The sequence below is a fragment of the Ambystoma mexicanum genome, chromosome 3q (assembly GCF_040938575.1).
Source record: "Ambystoma mexicanum isolate Mex_15411 chromosome 3q, UKY_AmexF1_1, whole genome shotgun sequence".
Lineage (NCBI taxonomy): Eukaryota > Metazoa > Chordata > Amphibia > Caudata > Ambystomatidae > Ambystoma > Ambystoma mexicanum.
Genome location: NC_090926.1, coordinates 748,139,734 through 748,155,810, shown reverse-complemented (window position 1 = coordinate 748,155,810; position 16,077 = coordinate 748,139,734). Strand labels below are relative to the sequence as shown.

The window sequence follows — 16,077 nt, the reverse complement described above, 5'->3', positions numbered from 1 at the left end:
TCCCTCAAGAAGAGTTAGGCAGTATGCAAAGTATACTCAATAGGCACTTAGATACAATAATACAGGCAAACACTGACCAGAGCTTTGGTATCAAAGTATATAATTATTTATTTATAAACACACAGTGAAACACTCCAGCACTCTTCTAAACACAGTTACTATTATGATATATACACCCCTTTTCCCCTTATTAGAAAATCACAGTAAGACACCACTTATTTTCATACAGAGGTGAGCGCTTAACTAGATTGCACTCTACTAAGGTTGTGGAAAAGGGAGGGGAAAAAGACAGAATATGCAGGATTACACCACTCTACGATTCAGGAACACTATTAGCAAGGCAGAGAGCAAAAGTCACTGGTGAGCCAAAGTCCAACGGCTGGGCCCACTCTTAGAGAGAGCAGAGCACAAAAGTGCCCAAGATCACACAGTTACACTAGGCTTAGAAAGTCTTGCAGAGGGTTCAGAAAAGAGTTTAGAGAGGCTTAGAAAAGTTTAGCCAAGGTGTCCCAGGCTAACCCAGGTTCGAAAGCCGGGGGATGCCGGGCGGGACACGGTACCTTAAGTGGGAAGGATCCTCCAGCAGTGGCAGTTGTTCCTGGTAGTGGTTGCAAGTTGCGGCGTCGTCCAGGGGAAGAGAAGATCTCGACGTGCCCCTGAGCTATGCTCCTGTGCCACCCATCGATGTTTGAGTCCATATCTTGAGGTCCCATCCCCAGTGGGATAACGATAGATGAAAGACAGTAGACCACTTTTTATATGACGCCTGGTTTGCTACTGAAATTCCATAAAGAGAGACCTACACCTCTTTTGTCTTGAATGGAAAAAGGAGAGTGTAGATGTAATAAACACGTAATACACTCTTGTGTCTATACATAGTATAGCATTCTGAAAACATGCAATTGTTACACCTATGATTCAATGAACATTGTGACATTTGATAGCAGGTATCAGTCTTTGTGCTCTTCATCCCTTGGGCTGACTTTACTATGATGGTCTTTTATCTTAAGTTGACCACGCCTGCAAATGGATTGTGACCCTGCTAGCGCCACACAAGCCATCCAACATGTTACTTGATGTAAATTACCGGGGAATGATGTCAAGTGGTTGGGTCTTTGTAAGTTCCATCAAGTTGTGTACTTTCTTGCCCTCCTCCAGATCCATAAAATGCTAACAAAAACATTAACCCAGAATGTATCTTTGCTTCAGACCAAGAATAGGAAATTAGAGCCAGGACTAAACGTGGACATAGTAAAAAAATTAACCTTTTCTTTTCTCTAAGTGGTTAGTGTATTGTATGCACAGCATGTGCCAGGTTCTGGGGCTTGGGACTCTATTGTTCGTCTATCATATTCTCTGCTTCCTTCCACAGACCCACAGGGAGACTAGAGGAGTACTTGGGATGCATTGAGAGAATCCAACGTGCTGTTGAGTATTTCCAGGACAATAACCCAGACAGCCCAGAGCTGAACCGTGTGGTGAGTACAGCTTTCACCTCACCTATTAAGGATGGTTGGGGAGGTGGGATAGCTTCATTCTTACCTGGAGATCTGGCATTGTCAGCCTCATTCTGGGATGTAATTCATTCTTTTGGGAAGCCCCCTAAAGTCTGCTCGCCTGTTACATTACCATAGCTTTTTTCTTGCGTGTGTCCATTGCCCTCTCACTGACCCACCCATTAAGCCGAGTCCATCCACTGCTCGTTTCTTTACTTGTGGTCATGTACCTATTATCTCCTCCTAGCTTGCAGAATTGATTAGCTGAAATACCTAAATCTTTTTTTTTTTTGTTTGGCAATCCAACCTAATTGATTAGATTTGATTTTTTTATTTTATTTATTTATAAAGCGCCGAAACCAGGCCCAGGGGCAACCGGCGCATACTCTTAAACATGTTACAATAAACAGCAGTTACACAGTAAGTTACAAAATGTACAGCATATATACATATACCGAGGGGTACCATTAACAGAATATAATACAAGTACAGAGCAGAGAGAGATGTATATACATGTCCTTTACCACGCAGGGAGACTGCACTGAGTAAGGGTCTCATAAATCTTGGGAGAACAGCCATGTTTTAGCATTGTTCTTGAAGGAGTGGAACGATGGTTCAGTTCTAATAGGCGTGGGCAGGATGTTCCAAAGTTTGGGAGCTAGGACAGGGAAGCTCACCCCACCAGCTTTTTGCAGTTTGCATCTAGGCACAGTGAGGCTGCGAGTTTAGGCTGCTCTAATGGGTCGAGTGGATGTGTGGAGTGTGAAGCGAGCGGACAGGTAAGGTGGGGCGTTGTTGCTCAGGCATTTGTGAGTCAAGGCTAGGGTTTTCAGGGCAATTCTATGTTTTAACGGGAGCAAACGTAAGTCCAGTCTGACGGAGGAGATATGGGAACGTCTTGGGATGTTTAAGGCTGCCCTTAAGGCATTATTTTGTACAGTTTGCAATTTATTAAGGTTAGACCGACTGGTCCCTAGGTAGAGAGCACTGCACTAGTCGATTTTGGCCATGACCAGTGTTCTGGCGAGGGTGATGCAGTTGGTAGAGTTTAGGAAGGGTCTACAGGCGGTGATAAGTTTGCAAGTATAGGCCGAAGCTGACCTAACTGCATTTGTTTGTCTGTTCAGGGAGAGCGTGGAGTCGAGTTAGACACCTAGAGTCTTTGTGTCTTTGGAGACTTTTATATTGTTGCCGTCAATAATGAAGGCCTTGTAAGTTTGATCTAATTTGTTGAGCCGATGATTTCATCCTAGAAGTAGGAGCTCAGTCTTAGCATCGTTAAGGCAAAGTTTGTGATGTGCCATCCAGGCCTGGATGACCAGGTAAACATCACTCAGGACTTTGGTGTCAGCTGTGTAGTCTCCCGTGATGGGGGTGAGTATCTGGGTGTCATCCACGTAGTTGGTGTAGGAGACACCCAGATAGTCAAGCACATCGAAGAGGGGCTTGGTGAATACGTTATACAACGTAGGGGATACACACGAGCCTTGAGAAATGCCACAATGAATGGGGGAGGGGTCCGCTGAGGCCATAGGTGAGAAGACCCTCATAGATCTGTTACTCAGGAATGAATGGATCCAGGCATTGGCAGAGTCGGAGAAGTGGGCTGCAGATTTGAGATGCTGGCAGAATATTTGGTGGTTGACCAAATCAAAAGCAGCGGAGAGGTCGAGGAGAAGGAGAAGAGCTAACTTCCCCTTTAGTGACTCCATCTGAGTTTTCAGGTCAATCAGAGCTGATTCCGTGCCATGTTTAGGGCGGAACCCTGATTGTATTAAGCCCAGGAGATTGTTTAGTTCGAGGTAATCCTGAATCTGCAGGTAGGCTGCGCGGTCCAGGATCTTGAGCAGGAATGGGACTGTAGTGATTGGTCTGAAGTTAGTTGGGATATTAGGGTCAAGGGAGGGTTTTTTGAGGAGTGGGATAACCCATGCATCCTTTAGGTTGTCAGGGACAATACCCGTCTTGAAAGAAGCATTTATGAATGCTGTGATGAATGGGGCTAACTCATGAGATGCTTCCTTGATAATAGGTGCTGGGCAAGGGTTGCCTTGGCAATTGGAAGGTTTTAAATTGTTTGATGCCTTCTACTTCGAGAGTAGTGAGCGGGGAGAAGGAGAAAGGTTTATGAGAAGGATTGGCTAAGTGTGTATTTGGTGTGGGTGTGGTCAGTGTTTGGTCAAGCTGTAGGGATTTCTGTTTGTCTCTGATTTTAGATTGGAGGGTGGCAATTTTACCCAGGAGTGCTGACTGAATATTGGTGCACCAAGTGATATCTTTGGTACAAGAGTCAGGGGTGGCTGCATGTGTCTCAAGTTCCTTAAGAATATTAAAGAGTTCCTTGGTGTTAGACTGGGCTGACATAATGCGGTTATTGTAAGAATCTTTTTTTGCCTGGAGTACAGCTTCTTTATAGTTAAGGGTGGCTAACAGAAGACCGTCCTGGTGGGCGTCAGAGTGGTGACTTCTCCAGCGTGACTCTGCAGTGCGTTTCTCTTTACGTAAAACTCTAAGCTGGGGAGTGAACCACGTGTTAAGGTGAGCTCGTTGTTTGGGTTTCCCCGTTTGAGCGGGGCAATAGAATTGATGGCTGCAAGCACTGACTGGTTGTACATCTCGGCTAGGGTGGTGGGGTCTGAGCAAGTGTCAGGCGTATAATTGAATATGGGAAGTATGAGGGGGCAGTAGTTTTTCAGTCGTAATGTTCTTTTTTATTTCTAGTGAGGGTGGCTGGGGCGACCAGAGGCATGGGTGGTGAGGCTGCTTCGATACTGAAAGTGATGACGTGGTGGTCGGACCAAATACAAGGGGCGTTGGAGAGTATGTTAATATTGCAATTGGTGTCACTGAGCCAGTCAAGGGACCGCCCTTTAATGTGGGTGGGTTCCTGTATGTGGTGTGAGAAGCCTAAATCTGTTAAGGTATTAGCGAGGTCGAGGGCGGCAGGATCATTAGTGTCTTGGTGTCCTAGATTAAGGTCACCAAAAATTATGGTTTGAAAGTTAGATTTTGCATTGTTGAGTACTAAAGTAGAGATGTCATCCACAAAGGATGTGGGTGGACCAGGGGGTCTGTATATTAGGTGGATGGTGACAGTTTGGTTGGCTGAGAGTCCGAGTATGACAGAGAGTAACTCTGCGGATTCCACCTTAGTGCTTGGTATGGTTCTAAGTCCTAATGAGTTTCTGAAGATAAATGCAATTCCTCCACCTCTCAAGGTGCGATCACATCTAATAATGGAGTAATCGGTGGGGATGGCCAGAGAGAGTGCCGGCCAGATGCCGCGTGCAGCCAGGTCTCAGAGATGGCGATGAAGTTGAGTTCCTGAGTCTTGATAAGATCAGCGATGTCCAAAGTGTGAGCGGCTAGGGACCTTGCATTAATCAGAGCGGCTTTAATTAAACCAGCGTTGCTTGTTGAAGCTGTGTTGGTCTGAGGGTGATGGGGCGTGGGTGAGGTGGGCGTTTGTGGAGGCGGGCTGAGCGTCTGTGTTTTCAGATGTGAGCTCAGATACATAGGGTGACCCTTCTTACCCATAAGTCTAGACCCTAATCTTAAGTTTCTAAGAGTGCTAGCGCATGGTTGGTTAGGTGAGGGTATTTTGGCAAAATGGTCGAGCCATAAGGCCGGATTGTTGAGGTAGATGTTGTGGTTTTGCGGTGCAGTGCTTGGGTAGGTATCAGCAGGTCTGTAAATGGTGGCCATGGATGAGGTGTACAAGAGCTAGATGCTACTAAGATAGATGGTGGTAAGTGTAGCGTCCAGGTAATTGCCCACACTAAGAGTGCTACTTGTAATGAGAAGAACAGTGACTTTAGGGAAGACCAGCGTGGTAACATGTTACCGAAGTTAGAGAGGAGAGGGTCACAGGGTTTGTGAAGCAGTTATAGGTAAGAGTTGCAGGCACTATTTAGCTAGGCAGTACGGGCTCTGTGCAAGCAATGCAGGCTCAAAGGTTAAATACAGGTTTAGACTAAAGAGTCTAGGCAATAAGGGTACACATACACATACATTAGCGTATTCGGCAGGGAGCAATGCAGAGTGCATGAGGCGTATGTCAATTGTAAAGGTGCAACAATTCTGGCAGAACAGACACTCTAATGTTAGCAGCAAGTATTGGCAAATCGGGTAGATGTCAAATTAAAAGGCACGGCAGGGTAAGGTAGGTACCCTAGAGTTAGTTTACAGCGTGTGGACATGTCTCATGCGGAGCAGTGCAACATATGCAGGGATAGATCGAAAGGTGTGGCGCAGCAAGTTAGGCAATGCACAATGAACATATCAGGCAAAGGCAGAGTAGCATATATCATGGCGCTAACAGGTGGATCAACGTTGCAGTTCTGAGCGAGAGCTCAATCATTTACATGCAAGCATAGGGCCGGCGGCAGAGCAATTTCAAGGCAAGCACAGGCGAACAGATCAACAAATGATGGCGGTGACGTGGTCATTCAGTGGGCGGGTACGGGCCAGGTAACAAACCTAAGCAATGCAGGCAATTTGGGCAATGAAATGGTGAGATCACTTGGTGGTACGTAACCACAGAGGGGTAGCGACTAGTGGCTCAAATATGCGGTCGGCTCAGTTGTTACTAAAATCAGGACGGTTGTGATATATGCGCAAACTAGTACAAAGGTGTGCATGAAGCACGTTGCTGCAGCTAGGAAAATGGCGTATCCGATTGTTAGCATAGGAAAGGCGGCATTACTGACATCTGGATGGCTAGTATGCCAGCTGGCGCAACAGGCAAGATACGGCTTGTAGGGGCAGTAAGCACAGAGCGGACACCGTATGCAGCTATACTAGATGGCAAGCTCATGGGAATCTGTGGTGAGAATGAATAAGTATAGGAGTCAAAACGCAGAAATAGTTAATAGCGTTGGTAATTAGCGATTTTTATGATACTTTTTTCAATGGGATGTGCCGTTAACTTATATGGCATCCATAAAGAATCAATGGTTTCTGTGTGCGTGCCATTTTTATTTTATTATCTAGTTGGAGTATGTTGCCAGTGTTGGGCATAAAAATTAACAACTCCAAGCATTTGGTTCATTGAAAGCGTAGTAAAACTTTTAAAGGACTGTAGGGCAACAGTGTGTTTTGAGATGTGCTTGGTGTACATCAGTTCTTTTGGGGCAAGCTATGCCTTCACTCATCAACACCACCAGGACGTCCAGGTGTTTTAATACTTTTCAGTGAAAGTTTAGTGTTTCAGCTTCTCTTTGGCGACAGACCCCCTGGCTGTATTTCTTTGTCTTCATTGTAATGTTTGCATCCCATGGGTGCCTCCAGTATTTTTCTCGGCTCCAGGCAAAGGGGGACTCCAAACATTATGTTGAAATGTGCCCCCATAAGCTGTGACTAATGCCAGATGAAGATGTGCCACGGCTCGTGGGGTCTTATTTTCACATGTTTGGGGACCCCCTCATTCACTAAAGCAGAAAAAACAGCCTGAGGCACCCATGGGTTGCATACATTACGATGCAGACAAAGGGCTTAATAGCCGCAGATTATCACAAGACAACCAGCCAGGAGGGAGCTAAAACACTAAACCTTCACGAAAAGCCATTCATAATTTTTTTTGTCAACAAGGGGCTAATGTAGAGGCAAAGAGGTGATAACCCTTTGGTATACCGCATAGGCCCAGGAGGTAATGTCTTGGATGGCTCTGGCAAATGCAGCTTATAATGTGTGCACTGTAAAGTGCACATTTAAAGTCCTGAATGAAAGCAGATGGCTCAGCAGGTTTAGCACTTGTTGCTGTGATCTGTGTTTGATCTGCAGGTTCAAAACCTGGCACGGCCAACTCAGCTCTTCATTCTTCTGGGTTCGATTAAGTGAGTACCAATTTTAATTGGGTAATAATAATAACAATGTATTTAAATATGTGCTATGTGAAGCGTTTCGGATCAGAGCGCTATATGAATATATCTAATTATGATTAGATTAAAAAGATGAAAGGCCTGAATGCCGTTCCTGCTGTAGTCCTGCGTTTCAACCACATTTGGGCCTCATGCCTGCATGCTGTTATTAGTGCAGGGCTGACTGCTAGCAAATGACTGGGAATAATATTTTTCCCACTGATCGGGCGGGAGAATGATTATTCCCAGAGACTTGACCACACACAGCCCGCACTGATTACACAGCCTTCAGGCATCAGGCCTTCTAAACACCAGCAAATCATTGCATCCCCATGCTCCAAAAAACATTTAGAAGGCCTTATCCCTTCAGACTGTGTGGGGTATGCTGGACGGCAGTGATTGGTCCTCTGCTACAGAGAATATTAAAACCCAAGCAAATAAACTTGCTTAAATAAATGGCTCAATAATACGATTTGGATATAAATTAGGGGGTCTTCCAATGGAGCACGCCATACGGTCTATACAGTGGCGTAAGGGCCCACCTGCGAGCCATGCTGAGGGCCCCTCCCCAACTCGGCAACAAATCACGGGTCGCCCCACACTCTGGCCCGGCCTATGTTGTCACACTTGCGCAATATACACGAACGTGCTGCTGAAGGGGTATGTCGTACACTGCACTAGTAGTAAGCTATAAATAGGTATTTTAATGCAATATACAGCACACTTTCTGAGAAAAATTGTCTATAAAACCAGAGTTTGCAATTGTTTTGTAGGGTAACACCAATCTAATACATTTAAGTCACCAACAGTGCACAGGAACATGAATGCCTTGCTATTAAAAATGCCATGCCACAATGAAAACATGTCCAACTGGCTGCACAGTGTAGACCAGTGTAGACACGTAATAACATTACAGAAAAGCATGCCAGGCCACATTTAGACATACATGGACTGGTTGCACCAAAATGCCAGTCAAAGCAATAACACTCATCAAGAAGAGAACACACATTAAAGCCTGCGTCTCCGCGGCATCTACCAACACAGCTGAACTCTTTAAAATCTGCAAGGAACTGGTCAATTCCTGTTGCGGTCTCTATCTCTCCTGTTCCCTCCACGGCCCTCTGTACGGCTCTGGCCTCTCACTTCTCCTCTAAATCTCAGGACATCCTGTCCTCTATCTCCTCTTCCTCTCCCTCTTCCTCTCTCGGCCCCCTTTTGGCCATCTCTACCTCTCTCCCTCCTTTTTCCTCGTTCTCTCTTACAACACCTGCCGAGGTTTCTAGACCAGTCTGATCTATGAAAGCGTCGTCCAAACAGGTGCTCCCCTGCTCCTCCAGAACCATCAAGGACCATATTGATACCCTCACTCCAGCCTTGGACGATTTTTGTAATCACTCTTTAGCCACTGGAACGTTCCCCTCTCCCCTTAAACCCTCCCTTGTGCACCCACTCCTCAAGAAGCCGTCTGCTAATCCTACCTGCCCGGCAAACTATTGCCCAATCTCCATCACCCCTTTCTTGGGCAAACTTTTGGAAACGCTTGCCATCTCCCAGCTTACTCTCCACACTGAATCTGTTGGTTGTCTCCATGACATCAGTCTGGCTTCAGAGCTGCTAGAGTCATGGAAACTGCTCTCCTGAACACCCATGAAGATCTGCTCTCTAACCTTCATTCCAGCATTCCTTCTGTCCTCAGCCTCCTTCGTTCCTCTACTTTCGACACAGTCAACAACGCCATCCTGATCAATCGACTCTGTGAGAACCTGGGCATCACAGATCAGGCCCTGGAGTGACTGACCTCATTCCTCTTGGACTGCCTAAACCGCCCCTCCCTCCCAGGTCCAACTGGGTCCCAATCTCTCTGCCACCTCTCTCTACCTGTGGCGTTCCCCAGGGCTCTTTACTCTCACCCTGGTTTTTCAACCTCTACTTGGCCCCTTTGGCCCACCTGATCTCTACCTTCTCCTCTAACTTTCAGTGTTATGCGGAATACTCAGCTTTCCTTCAGGCTCCCCTCAGCCTCCTCTCCTCTCTCGCTCATTCCTGACTGTCTTATTGGTGATTCAGGATTGGTGCGCCTCCAACGATCTCTACCTTAATGCCAGTAAGAAGGAGGTCCTTCTGATTGGGACCCTGGCACCAGCTTTCCCTCTGGCCGGCCGCCTTGGGCCCTCTTCCTTCACCTTCCTGCAAGGCAAAAAAACCTTGGTGTCCTCTTCTATGCCACTCTCTCTTTCTCTCCTCACATCTCGGATGTCACCAAGAAGTTCCACTACCAGCTGCTCCTCCTCAAAGAGACTCTTCCCTTCTCACTTTCCACCAGAAGCTCACTGTCTCCAGAGTCCTGGTTCTCTCTAGGCTGGACTACCGCAACAGCCTTTCTCATTCTCACTTCCTCTACTCTCTGTCATCTGGAACTAACCCAGAACAGGACTGCAAGACATATCCTTGGCCTCAAGCCCAGGGATCATATCTCTCCAGCCCTGAAATCTCAGCACTGGCTCCCGGTGGCTGCAAGGATCAAGTTCAAGACCCTTTGCATTATCCACAAGGCTTTCTGTGGCCGGAGCCCACACTAAATCCAATGCTCTCCTCCAAAATACCTTCCTTCTTGAGCCCTTAGCTCAGCTACCTCCAACTCTTCTAAGGGTTAGACGCTTCTCCAGGCAGAGAGTGGGGGGTAGATCTCTCTCCTCTGCTGGTGCCTCCGTCTGGAATGGCCTCCCTGCCCCTTCAAACTTGAGCCGCTCCATCTGAAGTTTCGGAAGCAGCTCAAAACGTTGCTTTTCCCCTCTGCTTTCTCTCTCTCCCTCCCCTGCTGACCTACCTGTCTGCTGTACAGACCGGTTGCTTGGATACCATCAGAGTCTCTCTGAGTCCAGGCTCTTTCTTGATCGGTCACCCTTGCACTGTCTCTGTGCCTATCATGCAGTTAAAGGCTGTAACTGTAACCCTGTAGCCCCTTGTTCTCCTTGCACTACCAATAGCCAGCTGCACTGGCTGCACTAACTCGGAGCATTGCAGCCCTGTTTTCCCCTCCCCTCTCTCTTGCACTCCCTCCTCCTCCCTTGCCTCTTGCACCTCTCGTTCTCACAATGACACAAGGCCTAGTCAGATTGTTTGTCTTGTCTTCCCTCCCTTGTCTTGTTGCGCATAGAAACACTTGTGTACAGGCGTGTTATAAATGACTTTTATCATATCCTTTTATCACAGCTGCCCAGAAAAATATACAATGCTGCATGTAAGAAATTGCAAGACTGGCAGCACCCGGACTGCTTTATCAGAAATTCCTAGTTAAAAGAAATTCATACCAAACTTCATACCAAACTGAGGAATGACTAGACTGGCTGCACCAAAATGCCTCACTAGCCACTAATACCACATATCATGCCTATTTAGCCTGGACATGGACAACCATTAGGATTTCTCGCACAATCCTACCCTCCACACATCCTCCCTCCCTCCCACCCCCTACCCCAACATCCAAAATCAGCTCCTTGGCCAAGAATTACCTCCCCGTCCCTCTTCCTTGTCCCATATCTTACGTAGAGCTTGTCCTTGGCCTCAAGCCCAGAGACCGTATCTCTCCAGGACTGAAATCTCTACACTGGCTCCCAGTGGCTGCGAGGATAAAGTTCAAAACCCTCTGCATTGTCCACAAGGCCTTCTGGGGCCTGGGTCCTAAATACCTTCAACTCTCTCTTCCCAAATATCTTCCTTCCCGAGCCCTTCGCTCATCCGCCTCCAATTCCCTCAGGGTTAGCCGCTTCTTGAAGCATCGAGCTGGGGGTAGATCTCTCTCCGCGGCAGGGGCCTCCCTCTGGGACAGCCTTCCTGCCTTCCTGAAACTTGAGGAGAACCATCTCCGGTTCCGGAAGCACCTCAAAACCTTCCTCTTTGCTTCTGCTTTCTCTCTCCCTCTCCCCTGCTGAACAGCTAATTAATTGTTCACTGAAACTGCACTGATCCTGCAACTGGACCACTCTAAACGGCCTCGGTCCTGGGCCCAGCCACTCTCCACTTGCACTGATGCCCTGGAACCCCTTTGCACTGCGGGACTGTCTCTGTATCCCTACAGCCCCCCCCCCTTCCCCAGCACTTGCTCTGCACTTACCTCGCACTTGCCACCAGCTGGCCCTATTTATTTATTTATTACTTTACGCCACTTACCTTGTACTGCACTTCCCCCCTCCCCTTCCCCTTGCACTTTTCCCCCTCCCCCACCCCTGCACTTGCGCGATCTGAATGACACCTGGCCTAGTAGGATCATTGTCTGTCTCCCCTTGTCCCTCCCCTCCCTGCCTCGTCGCGCCTTGAAACACCTGTGTATAGGCGCGTTACAAATACCATATCATATCGTAGGAGGCTCCTTGCCTCATAGGTAAGTACTGGGATGAGGAAGAGTGGGACTAGGAGTAATGAAGATTACAGGTAGCTAAGTCAGGCATTACCTCCATCTACCTCATCCCAGTACTTGTGTAGGAGGCAGAGTACACAAGTACTGCCTCATACATAAGTACTGGGACGAGGAAGAATAGGGCCAGGAGTAATCAAGGCATTAAACACCAGTAGTGGCGCAACACCATTGAGTTGACGGGGCTTCAGCACTGAACCCCCTCTCCCCTTCCCCCTGACATTTTGGGCTATGTTGACTCGACCTGGCTGACCTTTAGAGCAGTTGCCGGACAGAACAGGACACAGATGTTAAACAGCACCTGGGTTTTGCTGTTAATAAGGGCCCAGCAATTACCAACGTAAAGCATTTCTTTGCTAGTACCTGCATTCGAATGCCACATTTTTTTAGGCAATTGAAATTGCGACGTGGGTCTAGTACTTGCATGCCAGGGGAGTGATTGGAAGGGTCGAGAGGGAATAGGAGACTTAAAGGAGAGAGTTAACTGCTTGTAACATTGAAGCTGCACTAGAATAGTCTCATTAAAACGCGTAAAGAAGTTAGATGCCCCCACACAAATAAGTTTGCCCCTCCCCACCACCCGTAAAGTTGGCGCCTCTCCCAACATTTGAAGGGCTAGCCCCCCCGAAATGTATGTTTGGTTGTGCCCCTGTACACAAGCACACACACCATTCACCATGTACACACCCAGCCATCCATACATTTAAGTCTGCACTCTTTCACCATACAGGCACACCCAGGCAGCCAACCATAAATTTTAAGTTTGCACCCTTTCACCATACACTCACACACGTCATGGGGTTGAGGGGATCCCTATTACTTCAAAAAGAAATTGGGGCTAATTACGGGTCTGGCGGTAAGTTCTCTTGGTCTGGCGGAATATTTCTGCCTTAAAATAGGCAGTAAAAGAAGACTTAATACTATGTACAAAGGCCTTTTTGGCTTTTAAACAAAATCAAAGCAAGGATTCCAAGTGGCATAATATGAGCATTCTTGGCTACCTTAGGTTTGGGTCATTGTTGTGTCCCCCTAACTACGCTTATTGGTTTAGTGATCTGAGCAAGAAGGTGACCCTGTTAAGACTGTGAGCGCACCTGCTTTTCACGAAAGGTACTGCTCTTACACAGGACAAAAGCAGTCAAGGAGTGAGCAGATGCGTTTGTGATTGGCATGATATGGATGACTTAATGCATTTCTTATTAGTATGCCCTGTTAATGTGAATCTGATGCGCAAATATCTCAGTCCGATGCTAAGAAGTTGGGGGATAAGTGAGTTATCTGCAGCTTTTAATAAGGTGCTATCACTCCAAGATGTAAATTGTGCACTTAATGTCTATATTTTCATTGAACGTGTGCTGGAACAGAGTTAATTTATTACAGTGTAAGCAGTTTTAAATTTGAATTTTTGCAGTCTGTGGTGCTATTTCAGGTTGTTTTACCATGCTTTTGTACACTTTCTTTATGTCTATGGGTATTATTAAGATGTACGTAATGTGATTTTATTTATTTGTTACCTTTTATGGGTCTAATGTGCCCATAATACATATTTTCTTCTTCACTAGACCACTGGAAAGGCTTATCAGGACACTTCTGAATATGCTTGTTTGGATTGTACTCTGTAGACAATGTTTCAGTACAGCTTGTTTTAAACATTCTTGGAAATACTCATCCTTCCTTGGGTTATTTTCCAGCTGTTCATTTATTAATACATCTTCTGAAATGGAAATGTTTATTCATGGGGGGTGGGGTCTGAGAAAAGCTCCCAAATTCCTCTCCCCTAATCCCTCCCTCCTGCTAGTGGGATCTGTGAGAAACCCATGGTGACAACAAGTAAGACGGACACAAGTAATCACAGTTCGAGGGTGTTTATTGAACATTGAATTCGGTATGCAGGTTGGAAAAACTCCTAATCTAAATCTAAGATGGGAGCAAGCGTCAACCATCAAATGAAAAAGAAGGCAGTTCTAGTGGCATTGTGTCAAAACAAAAAGGGCCTATACTAAGAAGCCTATTGCCAAATCTCACACTAATACAAAAAGGGTTATGGGATAGTTCTCAAGAAAAGAAAGAAGTTTTCGTAAATAATATGTCGGGGTGCGGTAGCCTGGGCCTCCCTTCCCCACGTTTTGGACTCTTGGTAAGATGGGAGCTTGGAGCACAGTACCGTCTCGGCCTTCTCCAGCACAAAACGACAGTTCTAATCGCAGCTCTCAGGATACTTGGAGCACAGTACAGTCTTGCACTTCTCCAGCATGAAACAACAGTTCTGCTTTTATTTCTCGAGCCATTGATGGCCAAGTCTCGTTTTCACTTGAAAGTCTCTTGCCTTCGAGGATCAGACGTGTTCAAACAACAAAACAAAAATTCCTTTAACAAATGAAAGTTATTTTCCAATGTTCGCTGGGTGATGGGTTCACCCCTGGGTCCCCCTCTTCTGGGCGCTGACCCTTCTCAATTGTAATCAAAATGATATCACTGTTCCTTTTATCAATCATGTTTGGGTGATAGCTTCAGTCCTGGATCTCCGTAGGTCGGACTCGGACCCCTCTTGCCTTTATCTTCTTGGGTGATGGCTCACCCCTGGATCTCCCTTGGTCGGGCTCGGACCCCTCTTGCCCTTATCTTCTTGGGTGATGGCTCACCCCTGGATCTCCCTTGGTCGGGCTCGGACCCCTCTTGCCCTTATCTTCTTGGGTGATGGCTCACCCCTGGATCTCCCTTGGTCGGGCTCGGACAAATCTTGACTTTAAAGGGATTAAATTCCGTTGGTTTCTCAATGTTCACTTTTACTGTGGGATTCACTTGCCTTTCTCTCACACTGCTTGTAGATCAAAGTTGTTCAATTGTACAAGGATTTTGCTTGACCCTCTGTGCACTTTGACCTATTTCGCTGGCCATCCTTCTGCTGCTTGTAGTTTCTCTTACATGGTGCCGTTTTCCCTCTGTAGCTGGTCTCCTCTTCGTGCTTTCAACAGTTGATTCAAAGTTCATCTGTTTTAGTTCAAAACTTGCCACTTTGTGATTCTCACTCAACACAGCCCGGTTCTTATCTGTTTTCCCCTCGACTAACCGACTGTGATGAACCACTTGGCTTTTGGCTTCTCTGCAGTCAAGGACGGTACCACGGGCACAGGAGCTTCCCTCACTCCTGCTTATTGGCATAGGTTTGCCCCGTGTACCGTTGACATCTGCTGCAGGACACTTGTGCTATTATTTGCGTTCTTAGGCTCTCTTCCACGAAGGTTCCGCCTAAGACGAAAAGGGCAAGGTCACTTCTCTCCTCGCCACCCTCCTGATTCCTGCCACCTTTCCTCTTCTTTTGAACTGCCAAGTGCTGTCTGCTGTACTCGCCTTGCTCATACTGCGCTCTCCTGATTATCTTTTTATCCCTGTGGGGAAAAGGAAGGGCCGTCCAGTGTGTGATTCAAATCAATTGCCTGGCTTTACCTGACTCTCGGGTTGGGACATGTCAGGTATACAGACTTAACATTAGTCCATTGTATGTGGTGTGCGCAAGTGTTTTTGTCGGAAACCAGGAAAGTTTGAATGTCAAAGCATCCTACAGAGTTGGAAAACGGAGGTGTTGTATGGGATCATATCCTTCGTATTTGAGTTTGGGGGTGCTCTCGGAAGGGTAGGTTTTGGAGGGTTTGTTAAATGTACGAGAAAGGCCGGGATGAAGAACAGAACATAGGGGATGGTGGGATTTATAATGGTTAGTCGTTTATAATTGTCGGTCACTTTCAACTGAGAGTTCAGAAAGTGACAATCAGAGGGACAGGATTGGTAGGGTTTGCGGAGTAAACGTGAATAACTGGGGTTGTGACATGAACAAAGGGGATTGTGGGAATCGTAGTGTTTTGTCTGATCAGGTTGGGAATGCAGAAAATAATAATCTGAGGGACGGGAGGAAGAAGGATGGGGAATATTCGAATGGAGAACGGTGAAACAAGGATTCTGGGAGTCATGCTTTTTGGATGTACCCAGGTTTGAGACCTTAGGGAAATGATTACGTACGAAGGGGGTTATTGGATCTGGGCCAGAGAGATCTAACAGGAGGAGGGGAGGCAGATGTAATGCAGCCCAGGAAAGCCTCAGATATCTCGCCTCTCTCTCTCTCTCTCTCCCCTTCTCTGGCACAATACCGCATCCCGCCTGAGGTATTCCTCCGAGCATAACCCTGGGTTCCCCTACTCAGGTGATCCTACCCCATTCGTCCACCCCAGGAACTGGATCCAACAGCGATGGCCATGTCCTGGCAACCTGAGTAAGGAATTCTCGAGGACTCGCACATATCCCACAGTTAATA

At 46.8% G+C, this 16,077-nt stretch overlaps 1 protein-coding gene across 9 annotated transcripts in view; it reads left to right on the top strand.

The window, feature by feature from the left end:
• EXOC7 (exocyst complex component 7) overlaps positions 1 to 16,077 on the top strand; it is a 704,768-nt gene that overhangs the window by 64,063 nt on the left and 624,628 nt on the right. For all 9 annotated transcript variants that reach the window (XM_069654713.1, XM_069654709.1, XM_069654707.1 and 6 more), the window contains exon 4: positions 1,373 to 1,478. In XM_069654713.1, coding sequence (XP_069510814.1) covers positions 1,373 to 1,478 — 106 coding nt within the window. The remainder of the gene's footprint in view (positions 1 to 1,372; positions 1,479 to 16,077) is intronic.